At 40.6% G+C, this 25,160-nt stretch overlaps 1 protein-coding gene across 9 annotated transcripts in view; it reads left to right on the forward strand.

The window, feature by feature from the left end:
- TNS3 (tensin 3) overlaps positions 1–25,160 on the forward strand; it is a 201,500-nt gene that overhangs the window by 125,293 nt on the left and 51,047 nt on the right. For all 9 annotated transcript variants that reach the window (XM_065665617.1, XM_065665618.1, XM_065665619.1 and 6 more), the window contains 2 exons: positions 1,743–1,847; positions 20,204–21,463. In XM_065665617.1, the coding sequence (XP_065521689.1) occupies positions 1,743–1,847; positions 20,204–21,463 (1,365 nt within the window). The remainder of the gene's footprint in view (positions 1–1,742; positions 1,848–20,203; positions 21,464–25,160) is intronic.

The following is a 25,160-nucleotide window of genomic DNA, read 5'->3' on the forward strand; positions in this document are numbered from 1 at the left end:
AAAAACAGTTTTATAAACAAATTCGTTCAGCTTGCTGTAAACATGTGTGGGTTGTAAATGCTTGAAGAGAGGGCAGCTGACATGTCTGAAAAAGGCTCAAATTTTTGTCAAGTCTCCCTTCCATAGATAGCAAGTCAGAGATGTGGGGTTTTAGCAGGCTCCTAGTTACTGGAAGGCAGGCTCATCTGTGAGATTGGACCAGGTTGCCTAGGGCTTTGTCCAGTCAAATCCTGAAAACCTTCAAGGATGGGGACTTCCCAACCTCAGTGGGCAGACTGTTCCAATGTCTGACTGTCCTCACAGTGGATTTATTTTTCCCTTATATTCACTCTAAGCTTCTGTAGATTCAATTTATGCCTGTTCCTTGTTTTTCTCCTACCTAGCTCCCAACTGGTTCTGTCTCCTCCATGCCTTTGTGGGGCTGCTGTCAGGTCCTTCCCAAAGACCATCTAATCTGCAGACTGAAGAAAACCTGGTCCCTCAGCCTTTCCTCAGTCCTGACCTTTCCAAGTCTTTCAGTCCTGACCATCCTGGTTGTCCTCCCCTGAACTTGCTTCCCTTTAGCCATGTCTTTCTTGTATTGTATAACTCGAAACTGGACACAGTGTTCTAGAAAAAATGACTGTGATACGGTTTTTAAGAAAGAATGCATATGCCAACAAGATAAGACACCTAAATATTTAGATAACAAACTTCATAAATCTGCCTAGTAGATATGAGACAAATGTAATCAGAGAAACTCTCTAGAGAGGGCTTTTTTTCTGCCTGCATATGAAGGTATAGAACCATAGCATTCTTGTCCTTCTAATTTTAATTATCCTTGTTTTGAAAATCACAGCATGTGCATAACACTCTGCTGCTTCAGAACAACTTACAATAGGACTTGCTTCTCCAGACACAGCCTGAAGGTTGATAACTGAGGATTTTTTTTGTCCTCTGATCTAGATAGAGGAGAAAAGGCAGAAAGCAATTTGATTTCTATCAGTGTCAAAGCGCAAGTCCAGAGTCATGAGTGCTTCATGCCTGTGCTTTGCTTTTGAATCACTGGACCACACCTAAATTCCTCATGGCATCCTTTCAAAAGCTGAATATTATGTTATGCCTTGTTAAGGGCACAAAAATGTGGGTTACTGCTGCGGATTCCAGGTATGTTTGGCAGTGTATTTCAGCCAGCCAAACACATGGAAAGCAAACTGCCTGGTCTCAGGTTCTGCCAGGAGGCTGGAGAATGGGTGAAACAGCATAGTTGGCACGTTAGGGAAACTGGGAGGGACAGAGTGGTGTTTTTCAACTCTCCATCTGTAGTGATAAGTTGCTCTGGTATCAGAATGGTTATCTGTATGTAACAGTGTTATTTTATCATTCCTTTAGTACCATTTCTTTATGGATACTTGTGGTTTCCTTCTGGAAAGCTATTTGTTTTGTCGTGCCTGCCTGATAGGTCTGGTGGATCATCTGTGTTGTCTTAGGGTCTGATTCAAACTATCAGAGCTACATCATAATCAAGAAGCTCAAGATAATATTGTCTGCTTGTACTTTCTGTAATAAAACATAAATTAAGCCTTTCTTAGCTGATTTATACAACCTTTCTTCCCCTATTGCTGTTTAGCTTACATTTCAGACTATAGTACTGCAGTCTGGGGATCAAACTTCAATTGGAAGGCCACATATCCATATGCATGTATGTAACTACAAATGTGGCCACGATAATTTTTTGTCTCAAACAGATGTTTCTTTTTTAGGATTTAAACACCTTCAGAATGACCATGGAGTAATAGTTGATTACAATACCTCAGACCCACTGATACGCTGGGATTCCTATGAAAATATGAGCCCTGATGGGGAAGGTGAGTACTTCAGTCATATGAGGCCAAGGCAAAACCTCTCACAACTGTGCATTTGGGACAGAGGAAGGAGACCTCATTTGCTTGTACCTAGTGCCAGTTCCCCGTCATGTTAAGTCGCTGTATACCCTTCCCTATTTAGCTTCAGTAGCTTTAATGGAAAGAAAGCTGCAGTAATTGAGAGTTTCATGTTACTGCACCAAGTTGGACTCTGAGCCACAGCTAGTTGATACAAGTTATTTTACTAGTTGTAAATTTGCTTAAGTTATATTTTGTGGTTTTCTAAAGCATCTAGTTGGAATCCTAATAGAGAATTTTAAGAACAATTAAGTGATGTGGTGAGTTTGTAGCCTTCAGTACTTACTATGTTATCTAGAGTGTTGCAGGAGGTGAGCTAGGCTCTAAAGTTATAGATAAATAGCAAAGTGCATGAGTATTTGCATATATCCCCTCATAAATGTGCCCATTTCCAAACTGCCATTTTAATTCCTAGATTTCTCTTCTGTAATCTGCCGATACATGTAGCAGATGAAAGCCTCCAGTAGCTGCCTTCAGATTCTGACTCCAGTGTGGATGCTTTCCGAACGCTTTCCTTGAGTGAATGTTGTGCTTTTAATGGATACAGTTCTCCTGTGAGGACTCAGAATATCACACCTGTGGCTGCACACCTCAGTGCACAGCAAGCCTGCCATGCTTGCAAGTAAAAACATGAGAGAAGGTATTGAATGGATGCCAAAGTTCTTGTTTTTACAGCTCTCCTGTTATGAAATGAGAGAAAGGCAGAGTTAGGATCCTTGATTAGCTCTCTCTAGGCTCAGTTTCCATTGATTTTTATAATCTGAGTTTAGCATTTGACTAGCTAACGACTTACATCTGTGAGGGGTTTAGGGGCAGAGGCATGATGAGAGCTTGACTTTTTTACCACTGCATGACTCTTGTACAGCAGTATTTGCAAATATGCAGAATACTAGGGGAAAACAAACGGTGACAAGAGAACAGTTACTTGGCACCCTTACATGAGGCAGGTAGAGTGCTCTGTAGGGAGTCCTGAGAGGTTTTGTAGTTCGATAAGAAAGGCTGTGCAGTGCCTTTTTGAAGGAGTTACATCAGAGAGACTGAATTTTGTCTGAAGAAGTCTTAATTTCTACCCAAGATGCTTCCATATTATTTTCTCCCCCCACCCCCAAGTCTTTTTTCCCCTCCTCTGTTAGCCCTCAGCAAGCAATGCATTGATGGGACTTTTTTTTAGTGGCTCAGATTGATTGAATAGATATATTTGACCTTCCCATCCTCGTGCATTGCATTGCAATACAGGAAATGGAAAGCAGAGCTGAATATATAGGCAGCACGCTGCTGAAAGATACAGAATTGCATGCTACTTAGGCCCTGTAGAAGACTTGATTGCAGACCACTCATAAGTACAGTTAGACTGATGTTCATAAGTTTTATATGTGGCACTTTACAGGCTTTTATATGGAATTTGCGTGCATGGTGTATTTTTATTTACCTGAGAGACAATATAAGTATGATGTGTTAGCACAGGCATTGTGAATCTGCAGAGAAATCACTACAGTTGAAGCTAGACAATATACCATAAGCACAGGAGATGTGTCCAGATCTTCTTTTCTCAAGTAAACATTTAGGAGGCAGGGTGTTACCATATGATGCTCAAAACCAAATTGCGGGCAGAGCATTTGTCCCTGCATAGTCTCGACAAAATATCAGAAGGGGCTAAAGAAACATACCCAGGGGACAGCTAGATTTAAAGGATGAGATCTGTACTCAGCATAAAGATAAGATTATTCTGCTGTTTGAGGTAAGCGTAGTTTGCTTAGGTCTTCTTTTATGTAGGATTTATAAACACCAGGACAGACTTCTTATGCTTTGTACAGTGGTTCAATATTGTGCTTTTGCGTTAAAAAGATGTATTGAACCCTAGTTTTTGCCACAGGTGAGAGACCAAGAGGAGATGCCGATTTCAGGTGGAAAATCAGAAGAGAACAAGAAAGCAATTTCTCTTTTGAAATCCAACACCTATTTGGCCTTGTTACCAAAAGAACAAAAGATGAAAGGACATGATAAAAGAAAAATGTACCCAAAGTATCTTGGTTTGTTGGCATGATACAGTATTGCAGACAGAAGCAATTGCCTTTTAAATGATCTTGAACCCTTTGATGATAATAAGGTTGTGTTGAACATATGCAGGTTTTGGGGCAGTTTGCTCTCTGGATCTAGTGCTTTATACCTCATTCCTAACAGTATAGGAATTTTGATAATTAGAAAGTAATAAATGATTGGAAGAAGTTCTCAGAAATATGGTTTCTCTTCAGATCCCTTAGGAGGTGTCTTCTGGATATTGCATGAATGGTCCTCCATAACAGACTGAAGATTTTAAGTTTCTAAGTTTGTATCAAATTTCCTTCTTCTCAAGCAGTACATTAGCACAGAGACTTCTGTTATGCTGATTTAAAAGTACGCATTAAACGTAGGATTTGGAACCACTAGACTCAGGAGGGCTTCCTACTACCAGGTAGAAGTCTGAGGTAGTTATCATTGGTTTTCTTGTGGTTTTAAAGTCATAGCATTTATCAAGTCTTGTGTGTGTTTTGTGGGCGAGAGGGAAGAAAAATGACTTTTGATCTTACTGAGTGCTCTTTGTCATCAAGGCATCAATTACTAGCCAATAGACGTGTATGGATTTACAAAAGGTTACTCATTTCCTGCAAAATAGTAAGTTGACCACAAAGATGCACCACCTGTGGGCACAAATGAGTAGTATCTTCTGTTATGTCTACATTTAAATTTATCAAATCCTCTCAATAATCATGTTTTCTGCTTTGTAACTGATATTGGAGCTCACATGCTGTCAGCTGTACTGCACTGTTTCCCTTTTGATTGCTAAGGTCATATCCATCTCCTTTATATTTCTACTGATTTGGGTATTGGGACTGTTCATGGTCATATTTTAGGAGTAGTTTGAAGTGCAGTGATGGACTAAACTAATGTTTGGCTTAGTAGCTGTTATGATCAAAACCTAGCAAAAGTAATTACTGCTTTTAATTCTGGCACTTGGGGCAGGAGAGGGGGAGTAGTGATAAATGAGGATGAAGTATTTTCTATGGGAACAGAAAGCTGAAAGAAACAAGTAATCCCTTCCCACTCCCTGAAATGCTTTACCAAATACTTTACCTCATACCAAATGACACATAGGTTTGGGAAAAAATCTTTCCCGCCTCCCAAAGTGAGGTAAATGGAAAAGGTTTGACTTGTCTTTTGTGGAGGGTTTTTAGTTCTCCTTGGTAATTTTCAGGATTATTACTTGGCATATTGAGTGAGAGATACTGTTGTTGAACACTCCCCTTCTACTGAAAATGCAAGCCTTCTTTTGCATAGGAACCATCAGTTTGTGTGGAACCCACCAAGGGATCCTTGGTGCAATCCTGAGCTCTGAGGTGTTCTGCAAATGAAATCAGAGGTATTAAAATAAACATTAAATGTATAACTGCAGAGCAGAAACTTGTTTTGATAGAAAAGGTGAATAACTGGAAGAAAAGATGAATGCTGCTGTTCCTTTTGCACTGTCTATGGCTGCTTTATCTCAGGTTTATTCTACATATCCTGATAGAATGCTAAGATTATTCTAGAGAGAGAATGAACCTACCATGAAGGTATTTGTTTTAGTTTGACTGAATTCAGTGGACTGGCAACAGAAATGAACCTGGTTCTTGTTTTGTGTTCCATTTTAAGACATTTCACTTACTTTAACAACCACTAAATCCCTCTGCACTCTTGTCTGCCAGCTCTGCAACACGTGGAAGGAAAAAGAACATGCACGCGTGTTAGAAATTGTTTAAAATGACAAGAGAAGGACTTGCAGCAAGTCTTTACAAGGCAGGAAGTTAAGTATCTTTCTCCACAGAACCTTGCTGTTTGTTTCCTAGCAAAGTGGTTTACTTGCTTAACAGTGATAATTAGAAAAGAAACCACTTTGGAAACAAAAGGATGGTTTTCATTCAAGCCAAATAGGGTAGGGCTGAGGGAATCCAAATTCCTGTATCTCCGGAGTGTTGCTTTACAGATTTTCTAGTCTTTTGTAACTGTAATCACCACCAAGCAGTCCAAAATTGCCAAATATTTATGAACTGGTTTGCTCCTGGTCTTTTTCTTTTCACAAATGAAAAGGATGTGAGCGTCTCCAGGTAGGCAATAACCAACATTCTGGTATGCACCCATGTCATGTGATTAGATGGGATGTTTGACTTTTATTGAATTTTTTTTCTCCTCTTCAATCCAAAGTAAATAGCTATTCAGTAGGGAGGTGCCCTCTCATGTAGTTAAACACTTGTTTTCCCAGAGGGCCCCTTCAGTATTGCAAAACTCAAGGTCTGAGGCAAAACTGCTTGGCCGTGGTACCTTAACAGGAATGCAGATGCCTACCAAAGAAAACAGCAGGTTTGATGCCATTTCTGGTGAGTGGAGCTGAAGGATAAATTGGTAGCGAGAAAATGGTAATTCCAGCTTTTAGTCACCAGCTGGATGTCTCTATTTTGAGACAAAGAGAGATTTGTTAGAAGGTAGGGATGAAAAGGTGTCCTGCGATTTCCCCTCTTGATGTTTGACAATGAAAATAGAAACATCTCTAGAAAATAGAGAAAGAACACCCTATAAAATGCTGCCACCTTGAAATAGTATCTGAAATGCCTTTAATTGGTTTTCTCTGAGGAAATCTGTGCCTTCTGTTTCTTGAAGTTTTGTAAATTCTCTTATATATATACATATATATATATACACACGTAATTTAAACCCACTTAGTCGTTTTAATCATGAGGCTGACAATGAATTGGAGATAAATTAATATGAAATAGTTTCTTTTGTATGTCTGTAATATTGAATGCAAACATGGGATTACAAGGTTTCATTTCCACTTGTGCAGCAATAAGTGGTTCTCTCCTCCTTTAATACAGCATTGATTGTAACAGTATTCTGTCTTAAATATTGGGTTTCAGCTCAATATGTTAGAGACTAAATGCATGTTTATGAAGTGTTTTCAAGATTGTGCCTGATTAGCTAAGATTGCTCTGGTTCGAAATCTCTTATTTTTCATGTTTTGGGGGTTTTAGTGTGTTGTGTGGTGGGGGTGGTTGTTGTTATTTGTTTACGTTGGTGTGTTTGGGGCTTTTTGTTAACCCCCCAAAAAGTGTTTGAGTATTTTGGATGGGGAGCTGACAGTTAAGTGCAGTCAGGGGCCATAATTTCAAAGGATTTACCAATTTAAAGTGACCTTTTTTTGGCTCATTTTTAAGGAGTATCTCTTAAGATACACTGAACACCTTTTTGAAAGTCTTGAGTGTTTACTTAAGTGCTAAGCTGAGCTCCAGAACTTGGCCTGACAAGTTCTTTTGCAAACCAGTCTTTTACCCCCACATATAAGCATACTGATGTGTGAGGAGTCATGTGCATTTTACTTAGTGCACTGGGACATTGACTTTTGCATTTGTCAGTTCTGCTGAGTTTAAACTTTTCTCAAATAAAACCAGAACAGTCCGTCCCCCCCAGTCCAGAATGCTGCATGCCAGAGAGGAGTGGTAATACCCAAGATAAATATTTAAAGTCTTATGTCTGAAAACAAGAGCAGATTAGAAACAGGGTTCCCTCGGCATTTACCCTAGGCCCCTGTTTTTTTCCATTAGCCTCCTGTCTCTGACTGCCTGTACTTCCCTTTCTGGGCACACTTGCCCCCACACCTCCCGGGTATCAGTGTGTTTAACAGTGCACAGGTTGATTTGAAGCACAGGTTGCATATGTCAGTTACTTTCAAAACTACTGCAGAGCCTATCACTGTTAATGCCTGTCTTGCCTCAGTAATAGGCAGTGTCGTTATCTCAAGGATGTTATTCAGTAGCTCTTTGTCAAAGGCTATTATTACGCTTTTAGAACCAAAGAGGCTCAGCAAATTGTGTTTTAATATACATTTTACGGTAGTTTGTGACACAGTCAGATATCTTTTGCAGTTCTATTTTGATAAGACTCTATAAAATACCTCTCTGTCCAGCACAGGAGGATTCAGACTGTAGAAGCCTGGAGGAAGGTAACAGCATTCACTCTTCTGCTTCCCAATTCTCTATGTATTGCCCAAAGGCCGTTATCTTGGGGCCATGTAACACTGCTTCATCCAGCAAGTCTTTATTTGCCCAGTGTATTTGTATTCTTGAGCTGGCTTGCATTTACCTTTTAGCATGTGCCTGTTTCTTAGTCATGTCAACTGCAGTCTATGGTTGTCAATACTGTAAATTTAAACACTAATGTCCAAACCAGTGTTTCCTTCCACATAAATATACCACAGGAGAAGCATGAGTTTCTGCTTACAGTTGGTGCAAAATGTTTTGGTTGTGGAGGTGCTTTGGTCAGGAAGGCCTGGCTCTGTAATGTGTACTGGTTTTTAAAGGAGAGCTCTTCCAGCAAATTGAGCATACATTGCTGTTGGGATTATCCAGAACTGTCCATTTAGTTGAGAGTCTGGCACACTGATTAATGAAACATGTTGGTTTCTGCCATTGAAGACATACAGTGTGTACTGAAGAACTGAGGGCTCTGCCTGCATCTTCAACACATAGTGGTTCTCTTTAGTGAACCATCAAAAGATATGTTTTTCCCCTCTTGCGTGCATTTCCAAAGCCTTGTTACTACTTGTACAACCACTTCATATATGTGCTGGTGGGTTTTTCTTGACTTCAGAAAAGACAGAATGAAACACTGGCTCTCCTGAGTTCCACAACTCTGCATTTCCGTGTCTCATTTTGAAGAGCTGTTACGTTTGATAATCTGTACAGAATGAAACGTACCACTCTGCAAGTGTTCTTTTAGCACTATAAACCACAGGCATTTCTGACAGTACAATGTGGTCAAATAAGTTCCTCCAAGCCATGAGATACTAAATTTTAAGTGACCAACAGCAGAATTTTAGCTGTACCAATAACAGTAGCAGCCCTTAGTGCAAACACCTTTCAGTGGTTCTTAGTAGCTGCGCATGAAGCTTTGCTAAAGATAGTACACTTGTTATTCATGGATCAGTCCCAGAAAGCTGTCCTGGGTATCTCTACCCCTGCTCCTGCAGTTGCACTTGTTGAGTGTTAAACGTTTATCTTTGATCCCTTCTGTTGTAAGGATTTCTGTGAACACTGGAGAGCTTTCGGTCAAACTGCTAAGGAATAAGGGCAAATTGAGAGATGGGGCCAACTTCAGGTCTGCCTGCATATTGATACCTACTTAGATTCTGCTTTCAAGCATGGACAGTATCTGGATGCTGAGGAATAGCAGCTAGTTCAAATTCCTTCCAGTCAGAACAGAAGGAGGCAACTTCCAGTACGCAGAGGGAAGCTCTTTTGTCAGAACCCAAGTCTACTTCTTACCGTGGACATCTTCAACTGTGAAAGCAAAAGTTGCATTCCTCAAGCTCTTTTATCTTGACCTTTCTATTCCTGAAGTCTGTAAATATGTTGCCTGCTGAAAGGGCAGGTCTTTTTTCTTAGTAAACACAGTTGGAAGCACTGTGGTATATGCCTTCATCTGTGTAGTTTCTAAGGTGGCCCTGCTCACTGAGCTGTTGTCTCACAAGTAGTACAGGCTAGACTATGTCTCCAGGTTCCTCATGTTCTGTATTGTTTCTCAGTCTTATTCTGGATGTTGAAGAATGTCTCCTAATCTATTACCCGTTTTAAGAGACTTCCTAGACTCCCAAAGCTCATCTTACGTTCCTGGTGTCAGGCTCTTCCTTGTGCTCCTTTTGGTAAATGTGCATAAAATATTCTTTGTAGGAAGAACTTTTTGCTTCTCAGTCATGGAGACACATGAGAAATTTGCCACCAAAACTAGATATTTTATTATATTAGTATATGCTTGTATTGAGCAAATGTAGATCATCTTCAAATACCCGTTTCAAGAAAGGCAGATACTATAATTATTACCATATAAGGTTACTATATATTACTTCTACTGTTTCTCCAATACCTAAAAATAAGCCAGAAGTCTCTTGAGTCCCTGTAAGTTTAATTAGTAAGTTAGGCAATCAAAGAGCTCTGATAAATATAACTGTGCTTTAGCTTCCCTTCACAGTTTGTGGACCTGCTTAGAAACACCCAAAGATGAGTTTATTGAAAGCACCATAGAGTGGTGGAGCAATTTTATTAATAATGATAATACTGTTAAATTACATGTTGCATACTCAACAGAAAGTTCATTATGTTGACCTTTTAGGCAGCTCTTTTAAGCCCTTTGGTTTTTACTGTGGTCCTGTACAGCCTTCAGCAACCCTGTAGAGTCATCTGTGGTTTTCTGCTGTTTCACTTGTAATGACTATAACTGATTTTTGCTGGAAGCCTAACCATATAGTAAGAAAAAAGCCATGACTCAAGGCGAGTGTGCTGTTCCAGCTGTAAGGAAGAATAATCATGAATTCTGAACCGTAACATTTGGAGTACGTGTAAATTCATGGAGTATTCCTGAAGATGGGCTTTGTTTTTGGAATGCACACAAGGAAATCGTTTCACATAGTTCAGTGACTCTGTAATACCCTTAAACTTCACTTACTTAGTGTTTTGTACTCATAGCAATCTTACTGTACCATGATGTTTTGTTATTCCTTGGCTAGTTATCCAAGCACAAGCTGCTTCAAGTTAAAGTCTGCATGGATGACTGGAAAAGTTTGCAGAAGGAGAATCAAGATGACACAATGGCTACTGCTTTCTGTATATGAGAGTGCAGTAAAAATTGGTCTTCTTTGTACTTTGTATCATGGTACAAGTACTATTTTCTTTTGATCCCAGGTGGGCAAAAGTTGGACAGTGTATTTGCAGTAGTATTCTAAGGGTGAGTCTCTACTGGCGGGCTCTGCCTGTGCCTCATGCTGGCTGGACAGCAGCCACCCCCTGCTCTGCGAGCTGTGCTTTGTGAAGCAGTTTTTTCTTACTCCACAGTACTTGTAAAAGCATTAAAATACAAATGTGATGCTTTGGAATGGCTGAGAAATATATATTAGCATTTGCATAGCATAAAGATTCTGTAGGGTCTTGGATGCCCTCTTCTTTGCTTCTCAAAAGATTCAACCTTATGTGAGTCTGAGGATCCTGCTTGTTTTTGCTAACAGCAGCCTCTTCAGTTTGTTTCCTTTCAGAGTGTTTGGTCACTTTTTTTTTGTGATACAACCCTTGTTTTCTTTAGCCTCCTTTGTTTTTTTTTTATTGGAGTCAGGGACTTGTGAGGCACGGCAAAGCAGACAGATTCCTCACTACTTAGCTACTGCTATTTCATATTGGAAAACCAGTTCTTTAAAATGGACTGTGTATATGAACATCAGCATTTGCTTGCATGTCTTGGATAGTCAGGGGAGGGAAAAACAGTGGTAGAAGATGACATTATACGTTTTTCCTTCCTTTCCAGTCCATTTCATTATTCTCAAACTATAATTCTCTAAAAACTCTCTAAAAATGTATTACAGGATTGCCAGATGACTGTTTATGAACCAGGAACTGATCTTGCAACCTTGCACCAATTTACTAAATCATGACCTACTTTATATATACCAATTTGAGAGTTGCACTGAATGCAGTTTTAGGTCTCCAAACTGTAGAAAGCATAACTGGGCAATGCAGGGGTCTGAGATGATACATATTCATAGTGCTGATCATAGCTTTTTCCTGAAAAGTTCTGATGAGTTCATTGTGACCAGTTCATTTGCATGACTCTTTGCCACTTTGTGCCAGACCAGGTATCATCTGTACTCACAACAGTCAGCATAAAAACTCTGGAGTGGTATAGCCTGGCCTTCAGGATTTAAATGTTCTACATGTGAACTGGACCAGGCTGGCACACCCAGTAATCCAGTATCCTTAGATGTGGGAACATGCACACAACCGGAAGTACCCAGCACTGCAAAGGCTGATGTGTACCAGAAAGCCTGTGGCTGGTAACAGAGGAAGCATCAGCAAAAACAGTTGAGTGATGCAGTTTGAGAACATAGAATCATAGAATAGTTAGTGTTGGAAAGGTCCTCAAGATCATCTAGTTCCAACCCCCCTGCCATGGGCATGGACACCTCCCACTAAACCATGCTATCCAAGGCTCTGTCCAGCCTGGCCTTGAGCACCGACATCTTAGTAAACACATCCATGGATAGGTTTAAGCAGTAGTTATATAGGGCTCACTTGAGTTCCCAAAGCATTCTTGCAGTAATTGTGTGAAGCACTACTAAGGTGGTGCAGCATGGTGATGTGTCTTAATGAATCTGTTGCTGGTAAACTATCCATAGGGTGAGTTAATTTATGCAGAGCTGCTGTTTGGTTTAGGAAAAAAGATATCAAAAGCAAGCAAACATAAGCTTGTGGCTAAATGATCTGTGAGCTGAAACTCACTTGGCTTCATTTGGATACTGAAACAGCCAGAGAAAAGAACCACTGTAAGGAAATAACTTCTAGACTGAATTACCTTTTCAGCCAACACGTTTCCATTCCTCCTTGGCTCCAGGAGTTCAGATTTCATTGAACCTGATTGTCCCCTCAGGCTCCACCCTTGTGTTTACATTTTCACTTGCTTTTTCTGGCTGCTACAAGTCTCATGCTTCTTTAGCAAGACCATTTACCTCCAGGAGCAGGAACAGCGGCTGCAGCTCAAGCAGCAGGAGTAGAGACATTTCTTGCCTTTTTAAACTGGGGTGTTTGCCCTAACTCTGGCTTTCCTGTGTGCAGGGTTTCGCTTAGAGAATGTTAATGAGCCAGTGATTGACTATTGCAGAAAGTTCCTGGTCGTGCCTAGTAAAGAGGTAAGCTTTGTTGTGGTTCAAGAGCTGGAAATACAAACCACGTGTATTTCTGTATGGATTTTATAGGAGTTATATGGGAAGAGTTTGGAAGGAATGACGGCCTGTGTTTCTTAGGGAGGGAGAAAGGAAAAGACAAGCACACTTAAAAAGATTCAACTTTGAAGGAATGCAGCTCTGGACTTGTCCAGGTTTGCCTGAAGGTAGATTTATTTATTTCTGAGGTTGAAAAAAATAATCCAGCTCTCCTGTAATGTTTCCTGCTGCAACATGAACGAGGGTACAGCATGCAAAGGTTTGTGTGTTTGCAACCTTCTTTTTGTTGGGGTCAGAATGGCTCTTGCTGGATTTGTGGTATGTGTGTTTACCTAGCTGGCTTGCATTTGTATGTGTTTTCACAAGTGGTGAATGGACAAGTCAAAAGGCTGAAAGACTGAAACCTCTTTTTAACTCACAAGCCTGCCTTTGGATATTTGGATTTCAAGGAGGGAAGTGCCAGGAAACACAGGCTTGGAAGAAAGCTGCTGAATGTGGTATGTGCTGGTATTTCAGCTCCTAATTTTTATATAAGTTGCTCTTTGTGTATTAGGTATGAGAGTGAAAATACACACATACCCTTTCTCTGAGGCTTGCATTCATAGGAGAGACACCGATACTGGTGTGTGTGTGTGTAATTCAGAGTCAGTGTGGGAATTTTGTCAGGCTTCAGCCTGAGCAGTTCAGGGAGTTGGAACAGCTCCTTGGAAGAGAGGTCAGGCTGAAAGAAAGTGGGCCCCTTCATTTTGGTTAGCTAAATTCCAGCAGTACTTAGGTCTCCTCTGTTGTGAACTTCTCTTGGTTTTTGACAGCTGTGTTACTCCCACATTTTACAGAGTGTTGCTTCCTTGGAAAAACTGAGAGCAGGGATACAGATGTGCATTGAGCTGAGGTATCGAATGCATGAGGCCTCTGCAGTTCCATTGCTTAGCAAGGTGGATAGAACGAAATCTTGCTTTGCTGCAAGATTTTCTCATTTTCTTTTTCCCTGTCTACATGCATAGCTTCATTTACGCAGTTAAGTTGGTTATCACTTTTTTGGGGAACACATGGATTAATACCAGAGTAAAAAGAAGTCCAAAAGTCTTAGTGCAGAGGTATTTCAAAATCATGATTTAGAAAAAAAGTAGAATATGAAATGAAGGTGTTATGAGAACGCCTTCAAACCCTTGTAATTTAAAGGTTTATAGTGTTTGAGGAGTTCATTTGTTCTGGGTTTATGAACAAATAAGTGACATACATAGTTATATAAACCATGTATTTATATATATATAGTTTATAGAGAGAACTTACATAAAAATATTGTATATATACATTTTATATAAAATGCGTGAACAAAAATCAAAGTCTAGTATTTATTTTGACTATTTGCATGCTCTCTGCTATGAGATTGAGACTTTGGAAATAGATTTGTGATAGTTGTTTCAATGTAAAGTAAGTCATATCCAAGTATTCTCTGGGTTACTCTGGTTTAGAAACATATCTCAGGCTGCCCAGTATAACATTTGGTAAAACCACTGGTGTATGCATGTGCTTTCTAAATGCTTACTCTGTCAACAGAGTGTGTACATTTAATTCCCCTCTGGCAGAAATGCGTATATTTTAATATGAAATTATTATTTTTGCCTCATGTTCATATTTCATATTCCTTTTAAACTGAGTTAGGAGAGAAAAAAGTCTAGGTAGAGTTGATTTTTAACCTCAGCTAAGATGTGTTCTTTCCACTGGACTTGTAGTGACAAATGTTACACGAGTCTGTGTTAGTAAAACTAAATTCCTAATGCTGTTCAGCATCACCCAGCAGATTTTTCATTCATTACTGGGTAATTGCATGTAAGTGCTTGTCATAATTCCGTTTTTAAAAAGGCAAAATGAATCTAAGAATGCTTTCTTACAACACCGCAGATGATTAAAACACTGCAAATGATTGGAAAATCATTTCTGTTTGTCATGTGCAATACCCATTGTGTTTTCATAATCAGGAGCTGCAAGTTCAACTATCCAGACTCCTTGGAAGCAGCTGAGTTTTTGTTGAGCTGTGAGTCTCATTCATTGTCATGTGCTAATAATGGAAACTGGTAACATTTTGGTGACTACTTGAGGTTCCTAAAAATACAGCTGCCCGCTAGAGCCAAATGGTCTAGTTGCAAATAAATAGTTTTATCCCTCAATTGCAGGTGTTTCCTTATGAAGTCTGACAATATTGTCATCTTTAAATTCACAACCAAAAGTCATCAGGTCCCAAACGTTTCTGTTTCTTGCTTCACTTGTACACAGACACAGCTCCTCAAGCTCTAGTATATTTATCAGAAGTAGGGTCTTAGGCTCACCATCCTTCTTGTGACTGGTGCAGCCTCTGACTGGGGAGCCACTGCTTTGAGAAATTGCCTTAGGGATTTGTGAGTGGACCAGACTTTCAGATACGGATACCTGAGTAGGACATCTGCATCTATATCCGATGTTTTACTGATTACATTCCCATTTGAGCAACCTGGTCTCGTGGAAGGTATCCCTGCCCATGGCAGGGGGTTGGAACTGGATGAGCTTTAAGGTCCCTTCCAACCTGAACCATTCTATGGTTCTGTGATCATGCATCTAAACTTACTTATTTATATAGCTGGGAGCTCACTTTAAATGGATTGTGCAGTACTGGGAATCCTGATAAATTGTTTGCTTATTTAGTCCAGTTGAGTTCTTGGTTGTCCTCTCATGTATTTGCATTTCTTTCCATTTTAGATAATCTGAATTTATCAGATAATAATGCAGGGTGTATAAAATATTTCAAGCTGCTGGTTTCTTTCATTGTGAAGTTCTTACTAAGTGGTTTACCTAGGCTTGTTGTCTTGATTATGAATACAGGCTGATGCTGAATAAGATACTACTCAAGTCCACAGCTGTACAGGCTTTTTAATCCACTGGCATTCTAGATAGTAGCAATTGAGGTAACGGTGTGAGACACTGAATGCCACAAAACGTAGATGCCAGTTTTATGGTGTCAGAATATTTCACAGGGATGCTAGTATGCAGATATCACCCCTTCTGCTGTGGGTTCAGTGTGGACAGGGCTGTGTGATTCATTAGCATATGTAGTAATGGGGAACCCCAGACAACTCACAGTCAGTGGTTGCTGTACAAAGTGGTTCTAGTCATAGAATCATAGACTGGTTTGGATTGGAAAGGACCTTAAGATCATCCAGTTCCAACCCCCTGCCATGGGGAGGGGCACATCACGCTAGACCATGTCACCCAAGGCTGTGTCCAAGCTGGCCTTGAGCACTGCCAGGGATGGAGCATTTACCACTTCTCAGGAAGCATTTACCATTTCTCACTTAAAAAGCACAGCACTGCACCAGCTACTAAGAAGGAGAAACATGACTGCTACTGCTGAACCTAGGACAGCACCCTGTGCCAGTGCCTCACCACCCTCATAGTAAAGAACTTCTTCCTTATATCTAACCTGAACTTGCCCTGTTTCAGTTTGAACCCATCACCCCTTGTCCTATCACTACAGTCCCTGATGAAGAGTCCCTCTTCAGCATCCTTGTAGCCCCCTTCAGACACTGAAAGCTGCTCTGAGGTCTCCTTGCAGCTTCTCTTCTCCAGGCTGAACAGCCCCGATGTTCTCAGCCTGTCTTTGTATGGGAGGTGCTCCAGCCCCTGTGGATCCTCATGGCTTCCTCTGGTTATCTTAGGAGCATCTCAAATTTCAGAGATTTTAATTTGAACAGGGACCAGGCTGTAGCAAAAAGGTTACTACTGCTGAAGCTTTCTAACAGCATTAAAATACACTGAGGAATTATTTTTCACGTATTTCCCAATTTCTGTGTAGAGATACTGTACAGATGTTTAAAATGGAAACATAGAAGAGATGAACAGTTATGGAGGTTTATAATTTATGTGACTGTAGGTTTGTTGTTTCTGTTTCATTTTCTGTTTTCTGTTGTTTGTCTGTACCACTGTTGCTGTGCTTAGATGGCACTGTGTGATGGTACAGGGAGGGCTGACAGAGAGAGATGCACCAGTGTTTTACATTGCTTCCGTAGCTGTATCTGAGAATTTGACAGGTCATAGAATCATCTGGGCTGGAAAAGATGTTTAAGCTCATCCAGTCTAACCATTCCCCAGCACTGCCAAGGCCACCACTAACCCATGGCACTGAGGGCCGCATCCATACGGTGTGTGAACACTTGCAGGGATGGTGCCTGCAGCCCTGCCCTGGGCAGCCTGTTCCAATGCCTGAGCACCCTCTGGGGCAGGAATTGTTCCTCAGCTCCAGTCTGAACATCCCCTGGTGCAGCTTGAGGCTGTTTACTCTTGTCCTGTCCCTTCTTCTTTGGGAGAAGAGATCTTGTACTTTAAAATTTCTGTATGGTGAACCAAACCTGCATGCTGGAATGTTTCATCTGGTGGGAAGTGTTTGCAGCAGACCAGCAGGTTTGAAGGATTTACTGCACTGTGCCTAGTGCTGGGTAACAGAAAAGTCAAACAGAAAGACTTCTTAATGGTTCAAGTGTACTAGTCCTGTATTTACTGAACTGCATTCCAGTTCAGACCTGTAACTTCAAGTCTGTTTTGTTTCAGGATATTAAACTATACAAAACAAAGCAGTTTGGTATTGTTTTCTTTTCTAGTTTTTAAACTCAAAGCTAAGCACACAGAAAAGAAAAAAATCACTTAAGAGTTACTGTGTTTTAGGGGGAGGGTTTGGTTGTTTGTTTGGTTTTAATTTATTCTTGCAATGTCTTATGGTAACTGTATGAAGTAATTCCACATAAAATACCAAGTATGGTTCATTGCCCTAGCAGTAGTGAGAGCTTATGAGAAATCACAGCATGAAAGAGGCTGAGAACCTGTCAACTGGCCGTGTTTTCCTTAGATATGGTATTTTTTCATAAATACTGCTTTTAAATATCTGTGCAGAGACATTCAGCCTCATGCACAGCAGCTCTTTTCACCATGGGATTTACACATCATAAACCTCAGTGAACTTGGAACAGCTTGCCCACAGAGAAATTCCATGGCAAGAGGAATTGCTTTCTTTTCTGCCTAGCCTGATGGCTTGTTCTGAAAAGGAGCATTTTGGTCTTCTGCATGTGCTGTTTTTAAAATCAACATCAGACAAGTAACAGGACCTAATCCTTAAAAAGTAAGAAGTTGTCCCTTAATTATTAGCTAAAATCTATTAAACCTATCACATAACTTCCAGTATGTGGGTATTTGAACTGATGGAAACTTGGCAGTGTGTCCCATAACGATGGCTTTTTCCAACCAGACCACTTTTCTTGCCATTGTAAACTGATGAATTCATTGCCATCATGGGTTCAGTTTGTGAAGAATCCTTTTTCTAAGATGGGATTGCTTGGAAAAGCTTCCTAGTTTGGAAGCTTCATGATCACAATGCCATTTTAAGTGTATTTCAAAAATGTGTGGTAGAGTTGATGTTGAAATGCACTGGGCTCTCCAGGACTCTTCTGATTGTGGAGCTCACAGATGGAGACTAAGCTGGTGGTTACCTTTGACAAAAATCTGCCTGTTCCTTGATTCTAATGATCAAATTTATTTTTATCATCAAACAATTCTCAAACTATGGGTAGGAATAATTATTCAGTAACTTCTGCTTAATAGGAATGTTTTGGTAAACGAGCATTAAATCCTTGGAAAATAGAAGCACTCACTTCACTTTCTTGGCTTGGCAAACAGTAGGAATATTTACTCCTAAAGCTTTTCATAAGAACCAGAATGAATTGTGTTCATTTTCAGCCCTGGTAAGACCCCAGTAGCCAAACTCTACCTCAGGTTGTTCTGACCTGTGTGATGTGTGTGGGAGCTGGACAAACAAGTTCGGTAAAGGATCGTAAGAATATGCCTCCTATACGCTGTCTTCATTTCTTCTTCTTGGGCTATCACGTCAAGGACAGCTTTCAAAAGCCGTAATAGGCAGAGGCAAGAAAAAGTGGCTTGCCTAAAATAAGCTGGGTTCAAATAAACTCTTGAGCTTTTGAAGTGTTCCAGAGGTTAATTGCTGTATTCGGTGTTCTGTGGTTTTAACCATGTCCAGTGTTGGTAGTACTGGGATACCACAGCAGAGATTATTCTCACAGTAGTATTTTGAACTCAAATGGATTTTTATTTTTTTTTTCTTATTTCCTGATTTTATCTAAAAATCTGTCTAAGTTTGTGGGTTTGATTTTATTTCCCTTCCCCCTGGGAAGCAAAAAGAGATTTTGTTTTCAACAACTTTACTCATTTTGTATGTATTTCATATTTGTTATTGTTGACTATATATTTTATGTGATTCCTGTTAGCGGTAAAGCACATCTAAAATACTACATATGTGATAACGTGTAGAGGTGTGTACACAGGATGCAATTCTAAGGCTGAGATACTAATCTCTAACTTGTGATTCTCTTGACTTCTGTTGTATGTTTTCAGTTCGGTTTTTTGTTGACGACTAAAGAGAAATCATAACCATAAGATGGGCTGGTGGCTGCATCAGGACAGAAAATAGATTAAAAACATACAGGCTGTATGTCTCAAGATAGAAAGAAGCAGCAAGGTTCATGGGTGCCAGGAACAGGTCAGGGATCACAAGCAGTATAGTCATTTCAGTGAAGCTCTCCACTTGAATTACCTGTAAGGTAAAACTTGGCTTACCTAGTTCTGTGCATAGCTGGTGCCAGAGAAGCGTACTAAGTGGTGCTCATGCATCTGGAAGCAGGAATTTCTCTGTTCTCAACACATAGCTTTAGTAAACTAGATGCATTTTCCTGCAAAGTGTTGTATTTTCTAAACATGTTCTAAACAGAAAAGAAAGTTATTATGAATGGTTATTAATAAACTTCAGTTGAGGGAGTCCCTCAGAGATCAGAAATAAAGTTAAGTTCTTCCCATCATTGATGAGGAAGGAGTTATATTCTCATTTTTAAGGGATCGTGGCCCTTGTTGAACTGTGAAATGCACAGTTCATTGTCTAACATTTCCTCATACATGCCTTTGTGAAGGGGCCTTAACATACATTCCAAGGACAGAAGCTCTGATTGAAAGCCTGTTTTTCTCCTTGCACCACCAAGAAAATGAGTAAATGATTCTTTGTAGTGTAGTTAGACCATCAGGTAGAAATGGATGAACTGGTAATTGCGTAATACATTCAAGGCAAGTATTGAACCATTCTTGCTTTGGATGAAATGTATGGTAAGCTGCCTCTCAAATTCTAGCACTGTAACAGGGTAATTCTTCAAATGGGTGTGAAGAGTTTGTGGAGTTTTAAACATACATTCAAAACAGCATAAAAAGAAAACTGTACTTGAACTATGAATGGCATGTTTTATTTCTAGCAAGAAAACTGTTATAAGTTGAAATACAAAATGAAAGAAGATAATGCCACTGTTCGATGCTGTATTTGTAAGGCTAATTTAGTTTTGCAGAAGCAATACCGTTAGTTCTGGTACTTCTGTTTTGTGGTATGACACCAGTGAAAGCCCTTGTATAATGCCTCATACTTCTCTCTCCACAGTGCTACATACCCAGGGTCCCATTGATGGCAGTCTGTATGCCAAAGTGAGAAAGAAGAGCTCTTCTGACAGCAGCATCCGTGGTGTTGCTCAAGGTGTTCCCGTGACTGGCAGTCCTGATCACAGTGATCATACACTGTCTGTCAGCAGTGATTCAGGACACTCAACAGCTTCCACCAGGACAGACAAGACTGAAGAGCGCCTTGTGCCTGGAGGTAAACGGGGTCTGAGCCCACAGGAGAAGGCAGAACTGGACCAGTTACTCAGTGGCTTTGGTCTGGAGGATTCTGTCAACACCACCAAGGATATGACTGATGTTCGAAGCAAGTACAGTGGGACTCACCACATAGTGCCAGCTCAAGTTCATATGAATGGAGACACCAAACTGAAGGACAGGGAGACTGATATTCTGGATGATGAAATGCCTAATCATGACCTTCACAGTGTGGACAGCATTGGGACTTTGTCTTCCTCAGAAGGGCAGCACTCCACCCACTTAGGGAACTTCAGTTGCCACAAGAGCAGTCAGAACTCACTTCTTTCAGATGGCTTTGGAAGTAACGCTGGGGAAGAGCACCACAATGTTTTTGCTCCAGACCTGGGAATTGGTGTTGATCCCCTCTATGAGAGGACATTTGGAAACACTGAGCCAAAGTCAACTCAGCAGTTACAACGGAATCCTTCTGTTTCACCCCAGCCTCAAGCCTATGGCCCAAGTAACTATTCTACTCAGACCTGGGTACGCCAGCAGCAGATGGTCACTGCTCACCAATATGGTTTTGCCCCAGAGAATGAGATTAGTGTTGGCATTCATAACACAGTGGAGAATGCAGGCAGTGTCCAGAGCCAGTCCCGAGCCCCGGACACCCCAACACGTAATTCCAGCAGCAGAGCTGCTGTACAGAGGGGGCTAGGAAGCATGCCAGGTACTGCTGAAGCTGCAGAACATGTCAGTGCTGAGAGCTTCAAGTCAATGCCAGTGCCTCAGAGGGACACAAATAGCCTGGATCTAGGACAGAATGCGAGGGACTTGCCAGCTTCTCCAACTTTGGATATTGATCAGTCCATCGAACAACTGAACAGGTTGATCTTGGAGTTAGACCCTACATTTGAACCTATCCCAACCCGCATTAACACTGTCACCAGGGACAGGAATCAAGTAAATGGCTTCACCAGCCTTGATGTAGATGTGGAAGGGCTTGGCAGGAGTCCTGGCTTCCATGACAAATTAGATGTCACAAACCGGAATCCCTCCCAGCATGGTAAGCTTTCTGAATATACTGCATTTCCTAGCACTTGGGTGTTCTTGATGTGATACAGCAGGACCTCAGGTCGTGACTTACAACTTTCATGATGATTAGCAAGGGATGATTCCTGATACCCTCTTCACATAACCATCCAAGAATCAAACTGATGTAAGATAAGTGAGTTTTGCAGGTGCTTAGTTTTCGCTTGAAAAAAATACTGTTTAGCAAATTCTTGTCTGTTACAGATCATCAGTTGGGAATTTTTTCTGCTGTAACTTTAGTAAGGGAGCAGAATTTCTACAGTTCCTATTTTGAGACATTTTTAGAAGGCATCTGTACTGAAATGGTTTGTGATTATATGCTTTTTATTATGATGTTTTTCAATTATTTCCACTTAAAGTAGGAGAAAAAGCTCAAACTATTTTACCTTCAAATTTAGTGTAGCTGCTATGACTCCAGAAATCATCTGGTGGAATTAAATGTGCAGCACTTGCTGACTGTATTGCCTAAGTAATGTTTCTAGAGCTATCGGCTCTGCAGAAGGATGACTAGTCTGTCCCTGCTTCAGTCCACTGAAACCTTTCTTTGATGCTGTAGCTAAAATTTGTGGCAAACAAGCTGTTTCTGGTCTCACTGTCGTGTCTGAATGTTCTTTGTGGTCTGATGCCTCTGACAGAACATATACCCTTCTCTCCTTCCCTCTTCCTCTTCTCCCTCTTCCTACCTCCAGTCTTGGTGCAATAAAAGACTTGCTTGTGTCTCCAGGATTTGATTCAGCATCAGCCAACATGCCAGAACGTGTGTCTGTGGCCACACTGGACACAAATGAGCTGTTTCAGCTCAAGCCCACTTGGGTATGCCAAACCATTCGATGATGACTGTGCCTAACTAGTGTGTGGTTTCCATTAATGTGCATGATTATGATGGATCACCATCACAGATATGATGGATCACCAAGGATGGATCCTTCCTTGTGATGGAAGGACCCAATTTTGTGTTTAGAAGGGTAATTGAGGACTAAAGAAGCCCAAAATCCATGATGCACATATGTGAAGTGCTTCACTGTATGGTTGTTTTTAATACACAGTATGAGTTTTGTGGCTCTTGAAAGATCGAATTCATCAGTTCGTAATTTTCTTAAATCTTTCCAAATGATCAGCTGATGGAAAAATTGGAAATGAGATTTTTCTAGCAGGAGAGAACTCTTCTCGTTGGTACACAGTGAAGCTAGGGAAGGTGGTAAAAGGGTCATTGGAATGAGCCACCTTTTACATTCTGTGTTTAAAGGTATGAATCTGAAATGTTTGGATTTGTCTCACTGATTCTGGTCCTTTCCCAAAGGAAACAGGAGTCACTGTCAGTTACCTTCCATTTGTAAAGTCAGGTAAAGCAGATGAACTTCTTGCCCTAATAAAGACTGAGGAGAATCCGAGTCCTTGGGGCATGTTGTGGAAGACTGTTTTAAAGATAGTGACGAATTTGGAATTAAATATAAAAATATAGAGAGTGTTTAGAATTGTGGGTGATTTTGGTGGGGCAACAGGGCACAGTGGGAAGGAGGAAAGAATGTAGGAGTCAGGAAGATCCTTTACTTTTTGTTACGTCCTTGCCTTTGGTCAAGGCATTTTTCTCTCCTTCATCAGCCTGAGCAAGGGAAAAGGAGGGTTAATGTTTTTCCATTTGTTTTTTAAACCTGTGTCTTAGAAATATTGAACATCCTTACAGGGTATTTGCATCATACTGAGCTTCAAATATAACCTTACACATACTGATTCCTAAGCTACTTCCGGTTTAAGTCAATAGAAGACCTCTTTGAAGGATTTCATTAGACACAGAATATATGTCTCTGAAAGTGAGATGGTTTGTATGATTTGTACACTGGACGTGGTATGTAAGAGCTATTTGTTATCAAGGGCAGCTCTGTTTGACACTGAATTTTTACTCCATACCCTTTATCTCCAGAGCAACACCCACATTCATACTGAAGTCACAGAACTGAGATGTGTTTGAGTTTGGAAAGGACCTTTGAATATCATGTGGATCAGATCCCCTCCTCAGGCAGGGCCACTTAGACCCAGCTGCCCAGGACCATGTCCAGATGCCTTTTGATTGTTTCCTATCTACAACCACCTCTGTGGGCAACCTGTGTGTTGAACAACTTAAAACAACAAAAAAACCCAAACAGATAAAAACTCATTGTGCTTGGTGAAAGTCAAAAGTCTATTTCTGCATGTATGAGAACAAACTAATGAATAAACTAACGAATAATGTCATGAAAACTTCCTGTTCAGACTTTAACGTTGCTTTCCTTCCACAGTGTGCAGCTGAAGCATCAGTTAAGTCCAGCTCCGTTCTTGTACGTTCACACATATGCAGTGAAGCTGAAGTACTCAGCATATTTGCAGTGAAAGGCTGTAAATATGCTACACTAGAAAGAAAAATATATAATACAAGCTAAATTATTCCTTAAAATAACAATGATACATTGTTTATTGCCAGTTGGTGATAGCAGAGCACAGGTCTTGCTGGATATGGTTAACTTACCTTGGAGTAGACTCACAGGATCGGGATAAGCAGGAGATTGTCCAGGACACTTAATTAGCTGTTGAAACTGCTGCAGCACAGGAGGTGTAGTTACTAGTACAAGGAAATGCTGGCTGCCATGGGGATGAGGAGATAGGTATGAGTAAAGCATAACCAAACCAGCAGTTGTTCACTGATGAGTAATAGTTGGACTTACACAGGTTTTAGGGGGAGCCCTGTACCCCAGGACTCAAACAGTCCTTGACCTAACAAAGTATATAAAAAGCATGAATTGGCCTGTGCTAGAGGGAGTCGGCAGATGAGGGCTGAATGGCTCTGAGTGAGGCTGAATGAGTGAATGAGGTGTTGTGAATGAGCGGGAGCAAACAGGACTGGAGATGAATGGGACTGACATGATGCATTGTGTGTGTGTCTAACCAGAGGGTTGAATTACAAGAGGATGGTCAAGTTATCTGGTTTCCTGCATGAGTGTGCAGAAAATGTATGCCTTAAGAAAGTATGTGCATGTTTCCAGTGCTCTGCAAACCAGGAAGAATAAGCTTAGGAGTGGAATGTGTGTGGTGCATTCTTACCTCTCTTTGCTGGCATGTTTCTGCGCTGATTGACAGATAAGCAGCTACATCTCCTGTTGTGCTTCTTCCCAGAGGTTTTTATGCATGTGCCCTTAACATATGTTAATGTGTCACAAACTACAGACTGCCCATGTAGCCAAGTTCTGGGTTCTGTCAAAATGCCATCTTGGGTTAAGTGCTCAGAGTTTTTGAGGACAGGAAGGAGCAGTGATCCTTGAATTTCTTTTTCTAGGATGTGTCTTTATGCACCATGTAGAACAGTGTCTCTATTCTCCTTCAGTGCTTTGTGTGTTGCTATTTAGAGGTCAAACAGTGCACTGTATATTAAGATTTTCCAATTTCTTGCTTTTACATGAGCTGAGTTACATGGAGATGAGTTTCTGGTAGTAAATGATGGTGCCATTTACTAGTAAGAGAGTGCTGCAGTAGTTCTGAATTTTAAATAACACCAAAGTTTGTAGCCTGAGGAAATGTTTGTGTTTGTAACAGTTTGTCTGCAGCCATATGGTCCCCCTTTACTTTACATATGTTCTTTCATACCTAATAGCATATGACCTTACTTTACTGTTAAAGATCCTTTGTAAAACTTATTTCCT

This window comes from Lathamus discolor, chromosome 2 (assembly GCF_037157495.1).
Source record: "Lathamus discolor isolate bLatDis1 chromosome 2, bLatDis1.hap1, whole genome shotgun sequence".
Classification (NCBI taxonomy): Eukaryota; Metazoa; Chordata; class Aves; order Psittaciformes; family Psittacidae; genus Lathamus; species Lathamus discolor.